We start from the raw sequence: 21,229 nt of genomic DNA, 5'->3' as shown, positions 1-21,229 counted from the left end.
ATAAACTCAGCGGGTGATGGATGAGCAGCATGAACAAACAGCTGTTATAGCGGCCTGATAAAACATTAAATATTTGGAACAAGAAAATTCTTTCAGGACATCTTTTAGTTTAGTTGTAATTGTCAAGACATGTCACTCCAAACCACAAATCAATTAACCGAACACTCAGGGGATCATCAAGGTCATAAGGGTTTATTTTCTGTGGAGCAATCTACTTTATATTTGTCGTGATATTTCAGTTCCTAGAGTGGTTTAAAATGTGTTCAGCAAATCAATTACCATATATCATACATTTATTTTGGTAGTAGTCTCACCTTAGTCCATTCCTCAGCCTTCCACGTGGAGCAGGGGCGCAGGTAACATCTCTGGGCCGGAGCAGGCTTCTTGGCCGGATCACAGTCAGAGTCTGAGCCACTACTACATGCCAAAGTCCTCCAGATGGCACCAAGACCACAGCTGGTGGAGCACTGCTTGCAAAGTTAGTAACACATACCAACACTTGTGATTTGAGGACAGGAATGCACAAACAGATCCAGCATGCATGAGAGATGTCTCACTGATAACAATGCAAGTTGTCACAGCTGGGGTGAGAGTATAAGTAACTGCCTGATAAATGTGCCATAAAAATGCATGATGTAAGTTGACATTATTTGTGTTAGCTCTAGGTCAAATGGCGTCTCCAAAGAATTCAGTTAAATATGTGCAAAGTAGATGCCTTATTTGCATAATAAAAGCAGACAGGAATAAATAATATATAAGCACAAGACCAGAATATATACAGACTCACAGTGCTCCAGTTGCCGGTGACCCAGTAGGCAGTCTTAGTGACTTGTGTGGAAGCTGAAGTTTGGACAGATGCTGGCACCGGAAGTAGCCACAGAGTGGATGGATGGGTTGGCAAAATGGTCACAGGGGGTGTTGTTGTATCGACATGCTGTGCTGGTGTTGTGTTGTTATGTTGAGAAGTGGCTGCTGTGTTTGTTGGAAGCTGGTACGAAGGTTCGGGATCACTGTTATGGCTGCTCATCATCGTGGGAACGACAATTTCATTGTAGTCAAAATCAGCTAAATCAAACCATGGAGCTTGGGATGTGGAGTCTGTTCCAGTTTTTTCAGTGAAGGCAGGTTTTGTCGGTTCCTGTTTCATTGTAGCTGGAGGTATGATTTCTGTTCCAGTTAATGATTTGGAGTCAGAAGCCTTTTCGTTACCTGAGATTATCATGAAGGGCACAGGAAGAGGAGCTGATTTCTCAGAGGCAGGAAATGAGGTTGTACTGAGGTACTGAAGGTCAGTATCCTGTGAATACTGACTAGTGGTATAAACTGTATCAAAATGAGTCTGATCCAGTGTGGAGGCAGCTGGAAATATTGTGGGCTGACTGGTTGTTTGAGGTATTTCTGCAGCACTCTCGTCCAGTTCGACTTCGGGCTTAACCTGAATTATCTTCTCTGGCGTGGGAGAACCTAAAGGTTCTGGACTCTCAACATCTTCTTGGTTTGTAGAGATATCCGGAACTTTTTCATTGTAAATGTAATCATAATAATGCTGCTCCTCTGACTCCTGAACATTCACTGTTGTAGCAACAAAAGTATTAATAGTGGTTTGATGTCTGGGAGTGGGAGCAGCATGTTTTGGAGTCATAGTGACATCCTCAGTAAGACCGTCCTCCTCAAAGACATTGTCATAGTTATTTTCAGCCTCCTCCCATTTCACATCCTGTGTAGGCTCCTTTGTAGTGAAAAGCATTGTGCTAATGTTTTCTCTCTCTTTTACTGTTTGTGAATGTTGAGTTGTAGACAATGGAGGTGAGCGAGTAGTAGACACAGGCAGAAGAAAATCCTCGGAAAGAAAGTCATCCAGATTTTCAGAGTTCGAGTGTATAGACTCCTTTGTTGCTACATTTCCATTGTCTGTCATATTGTTCAGATTTGTGTTCACTGGCTCTTCTGTTTTCAATGTGGAGGCAGTGGCCTTTGAAATCGTAGGAATGGCTGAAGTAGCTGTGGGAGCTCTTGTAGTTTCCGTGTGAGCATTTTCTTCCACACTGTGGGTTGGCTTGGCCTCCTGTGGAGCATCAAATTTGCTACTGTCCTCTGAATCTTTTCCACCGCTCTCAAAGTCATCCGACAGGTCTTCATGGAAGTTGATAAAATTATAGTCATAGTAAAAATCATCAACTTCGACGCCGTTTTCCGGGGAGCTGTTAATATTTTCAATGTTGTTGTGGTAGTGGAAATCTCCCTCCACAATGTCATTGAGGTCGTGATGATTTCTTGGCTGGGCTCTGGTGGTGCTGTATTTGGGAGGAGGTTTGACTTCAGGTATGGAGTTAATTTCATTGAGCACTTCTTTACTCGACCAGCCACTTCCAGACCAGTCGATACCAAAGTTATCCACGACCTGTGGGCAGTCCTGATTGTGGCAGGTAGCAACAGCAACAGGCTTCTTTTGGGGATCACAATCAATACCTGTGTTTCTCGAACACGTTACGTTGCGTCGACGCGCTCCACTTCCACAAGTTACTGAACACTGCATGGAGGAAAAGCAGCAACAGATTATAAGTTGTCCAAACTTTTAAAAATCTCTTTCAAAGCAACTTCGTGTAACTCTCTCAAATCATTTTGTTGCTACACTGACTAAACCTGTTTCTGCTCTGTATAACTCTCCGGGTTAGGAGTTATGAGATTACAGCACTAACCACAACACACAACAAACTATTTCACAGATTTTGGTGAAACTAGGTCATATTTTATGGAGAAAATGTTTTCTGGTTGTCCCACCGATGTCCTCCGGCTGCTCCCTATCAGCTCTCTGTGATTTACAGAGTTCCCTGATGGACAGTAAAGTAAGCCGCTGGGAACTGTAGCTGTTAGCCAAGCTGCCAGGACTGTGAGCTCAGAGGACTGGTGGGGAGTGTTAGTGTTTGGACCACAGCTGTTTTGTACCAGGAAGAGCAGGTTTGTTTGGCAGAAGTAATACAATCATAAGTGGTATAGCACTCTTAAACTGAGGGCTCTAAACAGAAAAAAAATATCACTTCTTACATAATATTGCTTTAAAATTCAGGTCAGGACATAAATATAATATTAAGCACATTTTTAATAAGTTACCAAAATCTAATTGTGATTCTGCTAGCCCAGGCTCCCCGTGCATGTCAATCTAGATCCATCCTAACAGCTATGAAGGAATAACCCTGATTATATTTAGTTATCTGAACATGCAACACAGCAGCACCCTGTCTCTGTTTGACCTGAATGGAATGGAGCCTTAATTAATCTAATTAAGATCACCTGCGTTGACCTTCATTTTCCTTCTTTTAATAATGTAAAAATGGCTGCTGCGAAAAGGTCTATTAGCACTATAGGCAAAAAGCAGCAGAAGATGATGGGAATGCCATAAGGATAAGCAGATAGTTGGTCATAAATTAAAGTACTGAATCATTTCACAGAAATGTCAATCTGCTGGTGGCGCTAGAAAAGCAACAGTCAAGTAGTCTTCATCCTCTTTATACCATGAATGCCTGTAAAATTTCTTGGCAGCCCATTTGACAGTTATTGAGATATTTAACTTTAGACCCAAGCGGTGAACTGAGCGACTGACAGACCGACACTATCCTCCCTAAAGATATGCCGCAAGCACACCTTATATAATGAGGTACAAAAATCCTGTGGGAGAAAGGTGATGTCGAGTCAGGAAGTTCAAACCAGAATTAACTTTTCTTCTTTTACAAACTCTTAGCCTTAACCCCTAACCTTAAAGGTCATTAATTTATTACAGAACAAGTTGTGTCTAGGTATGTGTGAGAAACACATATGGATATAACAAAAAAAAATGAGGTTATATGCTGGCTCTGTCCGTGTACATCACTAAACCCTCTATTTTTTTTATTCTGAAAGAATAGACAGGGAAGTGAAAAAGTTAAAAGGAGCTAAAATTTCTCTGCTATTACTCCATAATTTAATGTCATCATTCACAAAAAGAGCTTTTAAGAAAATGTGAAAGTATCTGTATCAATTTCTGTTAACATGAAGAACAATTTGCATTTTTATTTAAAACAGCACAATCCAGGACAAACCAGAACCTCTTATTCCAACCAAAACTCACCTTAGACCAGCCGCCAGCGGTCCAGTCAGCAGGGCAGGGGATGTGTGTGTTGCAGGAGGATAGTGACTCAGGCTTGGGTATGTGTTCACATTCACTGGACTGCAGGGCTTTCTGCTCCTCAACACTAACTGCCTGGATGCAGAGCACCGTCCTTTTAGTCTGGCCTGTGCTGCCACAGCTTGCTGAGCATTTCTGCCACTCTCCGACCCACCATCTATCCAAAACAGACGCAAAAGATGCAAATATTTCAAATTTAGTGGTCCATTTGTGATGGAGAATGACAATACATACATTACAGCTGGGCAAATCCAGATGACTCACACATATGAATTTAGATTGCTGTGCTATAATGGTCCAGAAAGTAGGACTTTATCGTTCCCCAGCACTTGATGTCCATATTGTGCCTTAAAAGTCTTGAAGTCATCGCCAGTCAATAGCAATAACTTATTGCTTCAATAAAACAGTGAGATTTCTGCCTGACAAAACTTTCAGCCCTGTCTCACATTTACAGCCGCCCAGAAATGGACATTGTTACAAGCAAAAAGCACAAAAAACACAAATATAACCATTATTATGACTATGGTTACTTTGTAAGAGAGTGACAGAGAGCAAGTTTCAGCACTCAGCACTGAAAAGCAGTACTTGTTGTTGTCATTATGAGATATTATATTTGTTGACACCAGGTGCGAATTAAAGTGCGAGAGAGTCCGACAAATAGCTCCAAAGCAATTACACATGAAGTTGTTGATTTATAACAACAGGAAACTATCTTCTAATGAAAATACAATACAGCTGCTGCTGTTCTCTTACAATACGTGCAAAGCAATGTGTGCATGCATGTACTGCAACAATGAATGGCTACTGCTAAAAGAACATTGATAAAGTGTAACAGGGAAAAAAATAGCAAAGAGCTCAATGAACACCAATGCTGTCCTTCCACCATTAATTGTAAAACCCACAGAAAGAGTGGATGATGGCTCGAGCTTGGTGCATTTTGTTCCATTTGCCAAAAAGGAAGTCCGATTCTGAGAGAAAATTCCATCTTTTTCCACGTGTAGTCAAGTTAACAAGGTGCAATAAAAAAAGTGGGAGGAAAAAATGTCTGAAGAGTGGTGCTTCAGATATGAAGAGGTTATGCTTTAGAAATAACCATAATTTCTCTTCCATTCCGGGAGAAAGAAAAAAATTAAGGGGTGGAGGTGTAGGTGAGGCTCTTTCGGGGGAGAAACAAGATTTTTTTTTTCTCTCTGCAAAATGTTCCCCATCTCCTTGAGAGCTGAAAGTAATGCTCAGTCAACAGCAGAATAGAAAACAGCTCTTGCAGGCACCGAGACATGGCTCAGAAAGACGAACGTTTGATAAACTGGAAGCACAGCAACAGTTTATGTCATGTTTTATAGCACACTCTGGTCCTACATATAATCTGAGAGCAATGTGCTACAGAGGCTACAATGATCAAATTGAATATTTTTAAAGATTTTTTGATTTCTGATTATCCCTTCACTACATGCTGGGTCTCTGCACATATTAGCATTTTTCTCACTGTAGTGAAAATCTCGCTTATATAATATAAATTCTCATAAACCTTTAATATTTGTGCAATTCTGTTGGCTGAGGGGCTGAGGATAGATTTAAGTAGTTTAAGTTGCAGCTGTAGAGTTTCCTTCTGCCAAATGGTAAACCACTTTTGAAGATTAAACTTTTATATTTTATCCGCTGTAGGCTGTTTTAAGTTATGATAAAAATAGTAGAATGGCACCTGGCCTTGCATGTGCAGGTATAATAATGTGTTTAACAGTAGAAACAATCCAGACGGCACCTTTGGCAGAAAGGTGAGCTGCTCAATTAGTCCTAAAGAATAAATATGTGTTTTGACTTTGTCCAAACCAGACCAAAGAAGAAAGTGTTATTAACCACCCAGCCAAATTTGAATGATTAAAAATATTGACACGTTAGGTGTAAAAATGAGCAGTGCTGGCGGTCAGGCTACAGTCCTCGCTGCAGCTGGCCCCAGGTCGAATCCCGCATCGGACGACCATTTACTGCGTGTCACTCCCCCTCTCTCTGCCCCCTGCTTCCTGTCTATCTTCAGCTGTCCTATCATTAAAAGGCATAAAAAGGCCAAAAAAATAATCTGAAAAAAAATAAATAATAAAAAATAAATGAGCAGTGTTCTCGACCCCAGGACTGTCCGCTGAATGTGCTGAAGCCACGCCCACTTGTGTGAGCAGTCAAGCAGCATTTTGAAGTGACTGCTCACTGGAAATGTGTCAGATGAGTTCCGTAAATGTCTGAGTGAGATGAATTAATCTTCATCTCTCTGCTAGGGGTGCAGGGGTATGCTCAGGGTGACCTCAGTGTGTCATCAAGCCACCCTTTAGGACCGCCCACAAAATCCTGGACTGAAAACTTCAGTAATATATTGTTCAAAGTCTTCACATGTTTTCAGCAACTATTTTTTAACATATTTATGTTGCAATGTATTTTGAACAAAGTCTTTACACAGACTTTAAGCACAAATTAAAATAAAGTATTGAAAACAGTCCCGTGACTCTAGATGTTATGTAACTTTGGTTTTTGTTAGCTTGCATTCATGCTTCCATGCACAACAAATATCTCTGAATTTGTGTTTGTGAATGCTGCTGGTGTCACTTTGTAAATGATGTCAAGAAGGTGAACTCACATGGCTGGACATGAATCCTTGTTACAGCTGGTTTGGTTATTGTCAGGTCGGGTCAAGGGGTCACAGAATTGCTCCTCCACTATCCCAGTTGTCTTTTCCACACAGTGAACAATCTGCTTCTGAACACCTGGAATACACACACAGCACACACACACACACGGCCCCCAGCTGCAGCTTAGCAATAGTAATAATGATAATAATAGCCAAGTACCAAAAGGGCACCTGGTGGGCCCAGCTAGTAGGTGGTTGTGAAGCCAAAAGCCAACCAGAAATAATATTACCCAACACATTTGTGTTATAAAACCAAGACCCAATATTACACACTATTAAAATGTGTAAATATGAAACCAGCTGGATGTTTTAATGTTCAAATTAGGAATTCACGCTACATGTTTCAAGGCTTTTAGTCCTAAAATGAAGTCTATTTGATGCACATTTCTGTTCACTTCGTAAGATTGTAGCACAGCACAAATCCCTCCTTTCCTATCTCAGCAAAGATTAAGCTCTCTGATTTACAATCAGACCAGCAAGACAAAAATACATTTTTGTACCACCCCATGGAGAAGTGTCACATACAGGCTTCAGACAGCATTACACAAAGCAGTACATAAAATGACTTGTCTTTGACAGATTTATCTCCTCCTGTGATACTCCTCTCTATCATTACTCTCTCCCTCCTGAGGGGATTACTACCCCATCAGAAAAGGAGACACCTCTCAACCCTTGTGCTCTCTGCTGAGGGCCTGCTGAGGGCCACAGTGCATGACTGAAAGCTAATTTACACCTTCAAAGACAAGCCAGGTACCTTAGATTGAAAGCCAGATGGACACAGAAGGAGAAAATAAGGGAGACAAAATGCAGGAAAACACTGTGGGCCATGTAGAGTACATGGCTCTTTTGGCTAGATCCAACAGCCATTTGAAGAAATAATGTTCAGTGATCGCACACAGAGATATTTTGATCTAATGTGGATAAAACCCTCTTCATGGCAGATTGAAACAAAAAGTTGACAAATACACACATCAAGACAAAGAAAAGTAGTAGGTCTCTTGATGTGCTGAGTTAATATGTGGGAAATAAAGCAGATTTTCTAAGGAAATAACCCACTGGGACATTTTAGGAAGTCATCTTGGCCTGAGAAATAAGAATTTCACATCACATTAGGAAAATAAGGGCAAAGGCATCTCCTTTACTTTACGTATTTCCTTTAAAATATGGATAACAAAGCCACAGATGAAGTCAAAATACATATTCTGCATGACTTGCACTTCTACAATCATTTAAGTGTACGTGTTTAAGCAGGTTCTTTCCAGTCAATGCTGCTGCTCCTTTTTTATAAACATCTAATTTATGCTAATTTTGTGCAGAAAGGCAAAGAAATGGAGGAAAAACACAACATCAAAGTTGAATGTTAAAGATGGGCAGTGGAGACGCAACAGCAAGGACAACAAGGACTGCAGACTGCAACGTGTGAGGTGAACTTCAGATCACTTCTAAAACCTCACAAACAGTGCACATTATTTTTAATTTATTGTCAGCTGAGCTGACTCTAGCTGGTAATCCTGATGAGAACGACATATGGTGACTGCGTTTATGTTATTTTAATAGAAATACTTCACCAACGAGAGACACATGATGGACTACATGGTAGCATTTTATGTAAAAATCTTAACATTCATGTCATGCAAATGATTCAACACAGTCCATATCAAAGAATGCAGTCCTTTGGTTCGCTGGTTACTAGCGAGGCTGTTGTCTTTGAAAACGTCTTTGAAAGCACAGCTTGAATTCCTGTTCATGCATTGCAGGTTTCAATTGTTTACTGTTCAGCCACATGGAACATGCTTTCAAATCCTATACTTGTCCAACAGTGAAACCGTTTTCATTTTATTCACACTGCACAGACTCTAATTGCTTTTTGAAGGTCCATCATCCAGGTACACAAAAGGACTCCTGAAGGAGTGTCAACTTGATAAATAGCTCAATACAAACAATATAGGCAGTCCAGATGAAATATGCATAGTGTCAACACTCAATAGTGTTTTATACACAGACAAGTGACCAAGAGTGTGCTGTAATTGATTTCTTCCCTTTGTAGCCTTCAATATACCTTGGAAGGTTTTTTTCCTACACTGTAGAAGCATAATGAGAAAAGATCAATTGGATACATGTTCTAGGATGACCACATCCTGAGCTCACTCATAGTCTGTTAAAAGTCCATGCAAACATGACTCATAGTGAACATAGTACATATTGATGTATGCATAATGCATAACCTTCAGCATAACTTTACTTAACACATAAAGTGAATATCTTACGACACTTTACTACAAATAATTCTTCAAAGTCGTTTTTCAGTTAGCCTAAAATTAACCTAAAATAAACCTGATTTAAACAGCCGAATGTATTATCAGGCTAAACCTGATAATACATTCGGCTGTACAATATTTAGCAATATATGGAGATTTCCATGAATTTCTGACATTAGTTGTACTTCCTGAGATCACAACTAGTCCTCATATGTTTATTACTAGTGCAACATCACAAACTTTCCACCACTAGAGGAAAGCCTAAAGTTGTTTCTCTTACCTGTTCCACAGGTAACACTGCATTCAGTCCATGAACCATATTTCCAGAAGAAAACCGATGCAGGGATGTTGTTGTCCTCAAAGTCATTTTGATTTATTGTGTACTCGTACCGCACTCCTGGATTGGTCTCCTGGAAGAGAAGCTGCAACACACAAGACAGATTACCAATATATACCAACACTTATTGACAGAATACTCCCAGGAACTAAGGTGTAATATAAACAAATATAAACACAACACTTCTGTATTAGCTCCCATTTTAGAAAAAGTGCCAGCACTTTCAAAAAATACTTGGCAGATGAGTGCATGAACCATCTGTTTATCATCATCTATTACAGGCGAACATCAAATGGTCCGATCAGCAGAGCCAGTGGGTGAATCAAACTCTTGCCAAAGCCAGTTGGGAGAAGACTGAAAACATAATTTCCATTAAGAAAAGCCAGTGCCTCCAATCTTTGCTGTTCTTTCAGTGACATTCACTATGTATGTTAACCTCTTTGGGAGCCACCACTGATGTTTTTGAACAAATAGTTGCTTTTAGCTGCATCACACCTATCATCCCTCAGTGGCAGTAGTTCCTTATAGGACACTGACTGGTCCAAACTACAGTGGTGCATATCCTGGAGAAGCCTGGTAAGATGGACTATCGTGTGATCTTGTGATCTCATAAATCCAGCTGCCTCGCAAGGTTATCTGGTGCTGCATACCAAGATGAAGAAGATGACACAGGAGTGCCTTGGACTGGTCACGATAAAAGACCACTCTAAAATCTGAAGTTTTATCTTGAAAAGAAATTTATGACACACTGAACTATGGCTGATTCACAATATGCCATAAATACCTTTCCCCCCCAGGGAGGACAAAGTCATGACCCAACATAAACTACCTCTGATTGGCTAGTAACTCATTGCTTTATTGGAATATCAGGATAAGCCCTTACGTTAACAGACAAAAGTGTTGTGTTTACATTCCTGTTGAAAGCAAATCACAAACTAAATATCTGATTCAAGCACATCTGAGAAACCATGAGGATTAAAAAGGGACAGCAACCTTGTGAGAAGGACGGGACCAAAATATGTTTTTGTGTTAACATCGTAAAGCATTTCCTGCATCTAATTTTTCAGTGCAACTTCATCAAGGCAAACCATGAAAGAAACACTGGCACTCACTGTTTATTATGAATATATATGATTTCCTTCATGTTCGCAACACACTATACTCCAAACAGCTCAAGGTTTTGATGGTTTGATGATATTTATTCTTCACACACTTCTCTGTTGTCACCACATGTGCTTTCATGTTGTCACGTCGACAAAAATTCACCTTGACTTCCTTCCACAGGGTGTTTCGGTACTGATTAGCATCACAAAGGGACAAAGTTAAGATGTTAATCCTACCTGAATCCACAGTGGTTCCATGGTGGGCCCAGGAGACGTCAGGTTCTCCAGCTGTCCCGTCCTCTCATAGGTGAATACTGTACCAGCTGCTTTGTACTCTCCATTCCACTGAATTGTCCAACCGCCATTCAGAAAATACTTATTGGGGTTGTCACTCCGTAGTGCCAAGAAATTCCCAGCTTCAGCTACCTCCTCAATGTGGATGCCCCAAGCTCCCTCTGGGATCAGTCCAATATCTACGTAGCCTAAAGGATATTTTATGTATGAGAAAAATACAAGGTATCTTGATATAAGTTCACAGTGGAGTGCTTTATGGCCAAATGGTTTTTGTAGTCACTTTAACAAATGGTTTGGTTGGTTAACAGTGAGGTAACTGTAAATTAACCATAAAAGATAAATATTATTGTCATAGGTAAAATTGATTGAAATGGTGATTAACATGTTGACTAAAACGACTATAAACTTCTTTCCTTTTCTATTTTTTCCAGTTTCTTTTCTGTGGATGTGGAATAAAAGCACAACATATGATCTTCACCTGCAAATCTTCCACTGCTTTTTGTGTTCCAAAATAAGTGAGAAACGTACCGAGTCCTTCACTCTCCTCAAACATTCTCCTCACAGTCGTGCAGGTGGAGCCGTTTCCATTACAAACCCCACAGCGATCCTCGACAGCGTTGGACTCGATCACATAGTCACAGCCTACATTCTGTAACACACATGCAGCAGAATGAATATTTTATTGAAAGGCAAAGTTATCATTATGCAATCATTTGAGAACTGAATATCTTTTATTGTTTCCTCCCTGAGGGACTTAATAAGCCTTTGAAAAGTACTCATTATAGTGTCCCCTTTCAGAATAATGCAATATATATCATTATTTTATTATAATTACTGATGCATTAAGATGTAAAGATGGGGCTAATTTCAGTTACCCTATACCCTGCTCTGTAGCTTGCGAATTTGCAAAGACCAATATTTATTTATAGTTCTATCTAATCCTAACCCATAATAATACATCATAATGTATTTAATGATTGATACCAGAGACAATTTAGAAAGGAAATGGCAGACTGAAGTCTCTATCTGTGACATCTTATGACACTAAAATGGCTTTTTTTTTCAGACAGTCAAATTACAAAAATTAACTCTCAGCAATGACACACACTTGTGAGATCTGACAACACAGATCTTCTTTCTGTCTGTGCTGAATTGTCCGTCTGGTTTAACCAGAGATATGAACTGAATAAAAACGTCTCTGACAAACACAGTTTGCTTTCATCAATCCACACTGCGTTAACGATGCTTCCAAATTAGGTTTGGAGACTGGTGCAGACTTTAATACGTCATGTAAATCTGTAAAGTAACTAGTAAGTTGTCAAATAAATTTAGTGGTGTTAAAAGCACAATATTTGCTTCTGGAACAAAGTGAAGCAGAAGTATGCTGTAGTAGAAAATGGTGAAGTACCTTGAAACTGTACATTTAAATAAAAATGATTGACTGGACTAAATCTGGACTATTATTGTTTTCTTAAACATTTTTCTTATGCTTACATTTTCAAGCACAACCAACTGAGAAAGACCATGTTTATTTCTTTAGTCAAACTTCTTGATCGCATATATTTGTTCATGTTATGTATCCATCATTTTTCTTTGGCCTATATTTTCAAGGATAACATTGAAATGTTCTTGTGACACTTCAAAACACAAAATGAGGCACGTAAGGTGTTCCTGACAAAAATGTCACAAAATGTCATGAAATCAGAGCCCAAAGTCTGCGATTGCTGTCTACTCAGTATCCAAACACTGTATCAGTGACTGGCATTTTGGCCCAGGGTGATAGGCAAGAGCAGAGAGATAACAGCCACAACATTTTGTTTTTTCTATCAACAAGCTCATTTCATGCAGAATGTCAAATTTACAAGACTCGCCTGCAGAGTGAAGAAAAAAGGGGTCAACTAAATATACAGCATGACTAACAAAGCAGCAATGCAATGAAATGGAACAGAAATACAAGAAGAGGAGAATCAATTTATCCTGTTTTGAAGTCAAGCTTAGAACGGGATCTGAAACTGTAGACAATAAACAATGAAATATAAACATTATTCATCTGAGAATACGTGGAATATTAGGCACAGCCTTGATACCTGACAGATGCCATTGATGCACATATTTCTGCTTTTGTTGCCTTCGTAGCACGGCGTCCCATCGATAACAGCATCCAACATCTTTTCAGCAAAGTGTTCATTCACTGGACGGCAGTGCAGTTCACAAGGGCTGACTGAAGGAGTTTTAAGAAAGATCCATAATAAAAATAAAAAAAAAGATGCAAGGTTGTGATCACAATGAATACTCAGAGAGTCTGCCTTTTTCAGGCTAAATCAACCCCTCACCTCTGCTGATGACTGTTTCCCACTTGTAGAACTTGCCCTTGTATGGCATCGCGTTGAAGTGACTACACTGGATGTCTCTGAAGGTGGGCACGTCACGAGGACACGGTGTGGTGTTGCAGGTCTTGTACCTCCGTCGTTCTCCCAGACAATACTTCCCTCTGTACTTAGGACTGCAGGATTGTCAAAGACGTTATTTCACTGCTGCTTACTGACATTTTGCAAAATGTATAGAGAAGTGAAGAGAAGATGCTTTAGATGTTTATTTGAGGCAATGTTTGAATTTTTTTTATTTTTATGTGTTGCTAATACAGAGAACAAAACGGCAAAATAATAAGAGACCATTCTAATTTTAAGCAACTATTCACGATTTTTCAGGGTAATAGTGACAGACACAAAGCACCATCAACTTTCCCGACAGTGAAATAAACTGCTGCAAACTATAGCTGCTGTTAGCTAATGACAGTTCAGTTTGTTAGCCAGGCTGCCCGGACTGTGAGCTCAAAGCGCCAGGGGAGTGTTAGTGTTTGTGTCACAGGTGAAAAAAAAATGCCCAGAGCATTGGGGAGATGCAGACAGGGAGCAGAGCATGTGTCATGCCCAATATAGACTTAATGGCAGAGTTGAAAAAACCAAAGGTGACGTTGCCGGGAAAAGAAAAGGAGAGAGTGACTGAGCAAGAAGCCACCAGACAAGAGTGAATCTGGGACTGACTTTTAGTCGTTGTTGAGGGATAAAGGCTGAAAGAGAGATGCTGAGCTGGGCTTCGTGTAAGTAATTTGAAATTAAAATCAGTTAATGGCATGACATACATTTATTTTACTGTAATTAATGCTAGCATATCTAGCACAAATTGACATTTTTGTCTAAACTACAAATGAAAATAAATATACAAGAAGCCTATGAAACATTTTCGCAAACGTATACGCTGATTCTGTAGTATCTGTCTGTGATTTTCTTTCAGCCACTTCCATAATAGCTTCTATGGTCTCTCACTGGCAAGTGAGAGGAAAATGAAATATGTCAATTACGTTAATGCCTGATGCTCTTTTCATTATCCATAATGTATTTCCCAAAATAGGTTCAACTCTCCATGTTCATACATAGAGACCACATTACATTTTACACGTTCTTTTGTTCATTCACAGCCTTCTGTTGTTGTTTTTTTTGTCTGATGTCAAAGGGAACATTGGTATGGGGTAACATTTAGATTCAGAGTCGGCTGTATTATGTGTGCTTTGCTCAGTTTATCAGCTCATAGCCTCATTTGTTTTAAATAAAACTTGATTTTTTTTTTTGGATGACAAGTAAAACTTACACTGGGTTATCACAATCTCTGTGAGCACTCTGGACTCCGGCCCCACATGTCCTCGAACAGGCCGACCACTCGCTCCACGGTGCCCAGCCACCATTTACACTCTCTGGCTGATATCCAGTTGCCACACACTCTCCACCGAAACACCACTGGTTAATTAAAACAACAAATTTATTAGATAAATGAACGTTACTTGACAGGAAAATTTATCAGGATCTTGAAATAGTCATTCATGTATTAATATCCAGGCTGGACTACTAGTCCATGCTACTGTAACTCACTTTACCTATAGACGTCTCTCAGGCCATTTCCTGTCAGCAACTAATTAAAAATGCAGCACATCTAATAAACAAGACCACATCATCCCCATTCTAGCATTTCTACACAGGCTTCCCATTCACTTCTGGATCAATTTGAAAATCCTCAATAAATCTCTCCACTCCGTACATATTATATATCTCAGAACTGTTCCAAGAAAATAAAGGCTGGAGATATGGTGTTTACGGTAGCGGCGCCTCAGTTCTGGAATACCCTCACAGAGGGCTAAGACAGGCTAAGTCTGTTGATGCTTTTAAGACGTACCTTAAGCCCCAATTTTATCCTCTGGCTTTTATTATTTATTTATATATTCTGTCTGTCTTTGTGAAGCACTTTGGTGCAAACAAACGGTTTACTTTTCAAAGCGCTATATAAATAAAATGAACTAAAATCAAGGCAACACACACTTTGCATGTGCCATACTGTCTGCACTCCATCTAGTATGATCCCACATATCTCTGAATATCACAACATGTATACCCTTTCTTTGCACTTTTCATGAGAGCCGAGAAGTTTAAATTCATTGTTTTACTTTGTTATTTTTAATTGTAGTTGGGTTTTGACCCTGCACTGCAGCTCAGTCATTTTTAAAACCAGGGCTTCCTGCGGTGTTGCACAGTGAAAGCCCACCTCTGTCGACAAAATAAAACATCAGCTTTAGGGGAACAAATTAAACACAACAGACGCCGACTATTTAATGAGTGTCACTTTTGTTTTTAGTCTGCAATGTGTTTAATTAATCCTAAGATGTGATGCATCGGGTCAGGATACAGATGACGTGCTGTACAACCTCTCTTAACAATTTTCTTGGGGATACAGAAATAACTAATTGCTTTGTCCAAAAAAAATAAAAAAAAGGTTTAAAACAATATTACTTCACTCAAATCTGTTTGATGTTGGTTGGCAGGGTTAAAATAGTGACTCATTTCATTTTGACAGTGCCACAAGATAATTGGTGCCTTGCAGCATGAACATAAAGTGTGTGTTGTTGTAGTTTTGTGTACATCATTTTGTACACCAAAAAGGCTTTGTAGATAATGGGTGGACCTTCTGGGAAAAACCTGGTCCGTTCATCCCACTTTATATGGAGCGGCTGTCATATCATGAAATAAATGAGTTTATTAGTGGATCTAAATCATGACGCTTGAGACCAGGAGGCAGAGCTACAGTCCTGCACACTTCTTTGAACTTTCATTAGATCAGTTATCTACTCAAAACTCCACAGAGACTGTGTCTGCCCCCTGACTACTTAAATTATTTTCCAAATTAACCTTTGCGACCAGTTTCGCCCACCATGAGCCGTGTTCTGCTCGAGGTTTTTTTTTCCTTGCCACTGTCGCCAAATGCTTACTCACATTGGGAATTGTCTGGTCCCTGTAAATAATATAATAAAAAGCTTGATATGAAAAGTATCCTGAAATAACTTCTGCTATAATTTGCCGATATATAAATAAATCGGAGCTGAAAACTTTAATTAAACACTGCTTGGTTAATAATTGAATTATTTATCGTTCTTTTGTCACACATTGAGCAACATGAAAGCAACATATTTGCAGAGTGGGGGTAGTCAAAGTCTTGGTCTAGCCCTATTTCCACATGTTGCTTTCTATGAGTCACATCCAACTTGCAAAAACAAATCCTGCAAACAGGAAATACTCCCATGAACTAAAGACGTTTCCCACTGATGGCATTCTCATCACAACCCACGTCTCTCATCTTTCATGAAATGGAAGTCTCACCTTGTGCTCACCGCAGCTGGTCCCATCCACAGACCCGTCCAGCTTTGAGTGGCATGTTGTCCCCACAGTGCACCACAGAGTGCTGCATACATTCTAGGAGAGCAGAGAGAGAGAGATTAATGTCTTACCTCCACAGCGCTGTTTGCATTCCAAACAAAGTGTTTGCATTCATTACGTTATACGTTATACAATATACAAGCAGGGATGTTGCATGAAAATGTTGTTCTCCTACTCAAATATGGAAGTAAGCATTCTGTGTAATCTATTGTATAGATTACACATTTTGGATTACAAATAAAAACAACACTGTTTAGTGCTCTCTATCTTTAGTTCATGGATCCACACTGCAAAAGTGCATTTGTCTGATTTTACAGGCTTGTCCTAACAGGTTTACTTAGAGTGTTTGTTTGGCTAAATTTCCTGAATTCAGCACTTCCACTGCAGTTCGAGTACAAAAGGATGTCATTAATACTGATGGAAAAAACATCCCCCCACTGCCTAAGACTAGTGTTTGCTTTTTGCGATTGTGTCATCTCTTCAGATCCTGCTGATCAGATAAGGATTACAGTCAGGAGGTGTCCAGCAAGGACTGTTGACATCCTCGTCTCCCAGAAAACCATTACTGAATGTGAATATGTGAAATGATAGCCTTGGGCTGTGTGAACCATCTTTCATCCTAGTATCCAGAAACCATTAGTTTTCTACACCATGTTCTACAGTCCAGCAGCACTGCTTTTCAAAGACATGCATGTGTGTAAAATCTGCAGCAGTTTTCACACATTTGCTTTCTCACTGAGAGTCAAATGAGACGACACAGAAAAAAAACACTCTGTATGCTGAAGATACAGCCAGAAGCCAATTAACTTTGCTTCGACCGGAGAGAGCTCATTAATTAACACGTTAGTGTGAAAAGGAAACTGTTCAAGACAACAGCCTGGCCTCTATTTGCAATAAAAATAAATCAAAAGAGCAGTAAGGAGAGGTTTATTTCCTACAGTGGTAAAACCTGTGTCTGAAGACTGATAACACCAAAAGGTCAAATGTACTGTTTATAAAGGAGTTCCTGGCCGATCGGAGCGATAGTCCAGGCCCATTCTTGTTGCTGTTGTTTGACATTTGTGATGAATGTGCGGAGGACATTTTGTATTTATAACAGTAATCTGTGAGCAATATTTAGCCTCTCCTTGCAATAACCTGAAACTTCTGTCAGTGATAACATTAAGATTACGTTTGGAAAGACACAGTATTGATTCTCAGTGTAGAAAGATAGGAGTGTCTCAGTGACTAAACATCACACTTGACAGGAATTTTGAAGACTGATGCCTCTAAAAAAGAAAAATAGATCCACAGAGCTCACAACCTGGATCTGATTCCCTCCTATGGCTACGTCTCACTACGTCAAAAACAAACAAATCAATAGAGAACCCAAACCGACCACGCATCCGCTGAGTCTCTACAGGTTCGACAAACTGTGGCCCTCCACAGTCTTTAATACTGTACTGTCGGTGTGTCGTCATAGTTGAAGCTCTATGTGGAACTTTGCACCATAGAGGCACTTGGATGGAAGTTTGAAGTTAAGTCGAAACTTTATCAATCATGTTATGTACACACATGAAATTATTCCTCCGCATTTAACCCATCCAGCTGGCACCTGTCGGAACACACATTCACATGCACAGGATCACACACACATAGTGACAGATGCCATATACACACACTGGAGCGGAGGGCAGCACTTCTGATGAACTTTGAGAGTGTCTCTAATTCTCCTTGGCCAAACGTCAATAAATAATACAGCATAAGACGTTAGAGGCTCTTGAACACTTTCTTCCCTCCTGACCTCACCATTGACCTTTTATTTCAGAAATTTCTTCATAACACTAGTCAGTGCCTTTAACAGTACTGTGTGTTCTGCCTGCATTGAAAGTCACTTGAAGTTTTTGCTGCGTTTCTTTCTCGAGTGGCACTCCACTTTCAAAAGATTAGAACCTTCAAGATAGTAGTTGTTTTATCTTGACCTTCTGCACATCAAGCTTACTTGGAAATGGAAAGAACAGCAAACACTCAAGTAGAATTAAAGCGTAGCACATATAAAATGTTTTCCCGCTATAGGCTCGGCTTTTCCACAATACAGTGTTGCTTGCCCGTTCAGTCACTTGTTTATAGTGCAACAATTATAAAGAAAATAGTCACAAGGACACCCGGCATACATTTTGGTGATAATACACTGAATGTAACTTTGTTGTTTGTTTACATAAAACCTCCACAGGATGCCTTTAAACTGAAGCTATAAAAAAGAAAGCGGTACCACTTAACATTTTTAACTCAAGAAACCATGCGACTGGGACTTTAGGACTGGATTGGATTTGCTTGTATATGTGGATTCTGTTGTACACTAAATCTGTTGTTTTTAGTGTTTTTCCTGGGGAGAGCTTGTAAAACACGCACATGGGTTGACACTACGTTGCGGGTGGGGAAATGCATGTGTGTGGTCTCCGTGTGTCCATATTTTTTCCCACTCTGTCGCTCTAATGTACTATGCTGTATATCTGCTCCCAGTTGTAATACACAGTCGTCGAACAAACACACAGCTTTGAACATTGAGAGGATTTAATGATGTATTTACGCAACCATATAAAAAAGACTCCCCTAAAGGAGTCAACCGATAAGAACCTGTGAATTCGATACTTCAAAGAAGTCTATGAGATTCTTCAGAAGTGAGTTTGTATACTAAGACTGGTCGGAGTGTTGTAAATCATCTGCTTGTTAATCTTCCCAAAACCTTAAAACCAGGTGCTGTAATTACCTCATGTCATGTGTGACCCGTGTTACACACCACTAGTTCCATAGCAATATGTACATTTTGCTTATGCAGAGAGTTTAAATCCAGCTCATGCCATGAGTCTAGGATTGATGAACAGAGAGGGGGATTTCCTGTGCTAAATAGGGATGGTAGTTTGTCTGGCTAGGCTGAGCTGCTTACAGATACAGCATGTCAAGAAAATGAAACCAGCGGGCTGTTAGGAAAACACATGGGGCCCAGAAGGATTCAGTATATTCCTGTGGAATAGCTTCAGAAACACCCTCCTACACACCTTCCCGACATCGGATAAGGCCAGGTTCCAGGTCTGACCATTCTGCCAATCTGACATTTACCCTCACTTCACACAGTGATTGGTTAGCTGTACAGAGATGAGAACAAAGCTGTGGTTTAAACCTTTCTCTCGAGAGAGAGATCTCTCTCCTTTTTCACCTAACATATTGTGCCCAGTCGCTCTATGGCGGCTGATTTTCCATTCAGGCTTTGAGTGCCGCCCTTCCGTTTTTCCTTCAAACAAGGGCAAACACGCCGTATTAACAAGTTCTTTTCAAGCATAACCTGACCTTTAGAGTTTTGCAGAACACTCACAAAAGTATGGATTGTGCTTCATTATGACTGTGCTGCTAAAACCCATTTAACTTCACTTTCTAAAGTAATGTCATCTGCAGTCTTTATTCAGTAGTGTTATAGAAATCCAAGCTGTCACAACCTTGCAGAGAGACAGGAGAACACACACAGCCTTCAGCCTCTAGAAAACAGCAGACAGGGGCAGTATAAAGCAGAGCAATTATAACGCAGTCTATCGAATGCATTATCCCTCTATGGCAGGGGTGTCCAAACTTTTTTCAATGAGGGCCACATACATAAACATGTAGGAGGGGGTAGGCCACTTACTAGAAATTAGGTATATAGCCTTAACTTTAGTGTATTAAAGTTATAAAAATCAATTAAAAGTGGTCAAATATGTTATATTGTTGAATATAATTAAAGACATCACTGCATTCATCACAGCTTTCTATAAATGGATCTTTATTGATTTATTCATAAAAAGCTTTGGTAGCTCATTCTCAGAACAGCAGCCTCAGATTTCTTCTTAGACATAAGATTTACAGTACAGAGAAAAAACAATAAAGGGGAAAATGGGAAGGGTACATTTCAAGCTTGTTATTTAAGTTTTTAGGCTTAGCATCACACCTATTAACGTTCGTTTGGACGGTTATCAACATTAACAGACTGAACTGGACTTAATAACAGAAGTGTATATAATTTTAGTAAATTATTCTGGTGAGTATCAGCTGCGCTGGGTATGTAAATCGGGCCATCCAGCTGCGGTGATGATCCGATGGCACTCGTGCCAAAAATCCGGACAAATGTCAAAAAAGGCAGATGCCTCTTATACAGCCATTCACACACACACTAATATATCTGGGAAACAAACAGGCACCAAAAACAACGTATGTAACTTTTAAAGTGATGATTATAAATGTTTACTCCTTATGTAAGCGCCAAACCAACGTACAGTATGTATTTTTCTAATGCTGAGTGTTTACAGCTACTAATGTGTGTAACACTGTTACTGTGATGATAAATATATATACACACCACACACACACACCACACACACACACACACATACACATACACATACACATACACATACACATACACATACACACACACATACATACATACATACCAACTGTTGGTCACAGTCTCAATTTAAAACCTTCTGCACACTTGGATTATTACTGAAGAGGCGAGAACCTTGGAGACATAACTCACTGTCGCACTGTGTGCAAGCGTTGATAGCGTTGCCGCATGACTGATGACCACGCAGTAAAGCTATAGAAGCTGTACAACAGCTATTTATCAAAA

At 39.8% G+C, this 21,229-nt stretch overlaps 1 protein-coding gene across 1 annotated transcript in view; it reads right to left on the bottom strand.

Annotated features, from left to right (window-relative positions):
• adamts7 (a disintegrin-like and metallopeptidase (reprolysin type) with thrombospondin type 1 motif, 7) overlaps window positions 1–21,229 on the bottom strand; it is an 82,826-nt gene that overhangs the window by 23,027 nt on the left and 38,570 nt on the right. The window contains exons 10-20 of the mRNA XM_027281773.1: window positions 16,534–16,626; window positions 14,480–14,625; window positions 13,165–13,334; window positions 12,919–13,052; window positions 11,360–11,480; window positions 10,775–11,019; window positions 9,378–9,519; window positions 6,789–6,915; window positions 4,106–4,319; window positions 788–2,530; window positions 315–467 (exon numbers count right to left, since the gene is read on the bottom strand). Coding sequence (XP_027137574.1) covers window positions 315–467; window positions 788–2,530; window positions 4,106–4,319; window positions 6,789–6,915; window positions 9,378–9,519; window positions 10,775–11,019; window positions 11,360–11,480; window positions 12,919–13,052; window positions 13,165–13,334; window positions 14,480–14,625; window positions 16,534–16,626 — 3,288 coding nt within the window. The remainder of the gene's footprint in view (window positions 1–314; window positions 468–787; window positions 2,531–4,105; window positions 4,320–6,788; window positions 6,916–9,377; window positions 9,520–10,774; window positions 11,020–11,359; window positions 11,481–12,918; window positions 13,053–13,164; window positions 13,335–14,479; window positions 14,626–16,533; window positions 16,627–21,229) is intronic.

This window comes from Larimichthys crocea, chromosome VIII (genome assembly GCF_000972845.2).
Source record: "Larimichthys crocea isolate SSNF chromosome VIII, L_crocea_2.0, whole genome shotgun sequence".
NCBI classification, from domain to species: domain Eukaryota; kingdom Metazoa; phylum Chordata; class Actinopteri; family Sciaenidae; genus Larimichthys; species Larimichthys crocea.
Note: the sequence above shows the minus strand (reverse complement) of the source record. Positions and strands in the feature narration are given on the sequence as shown.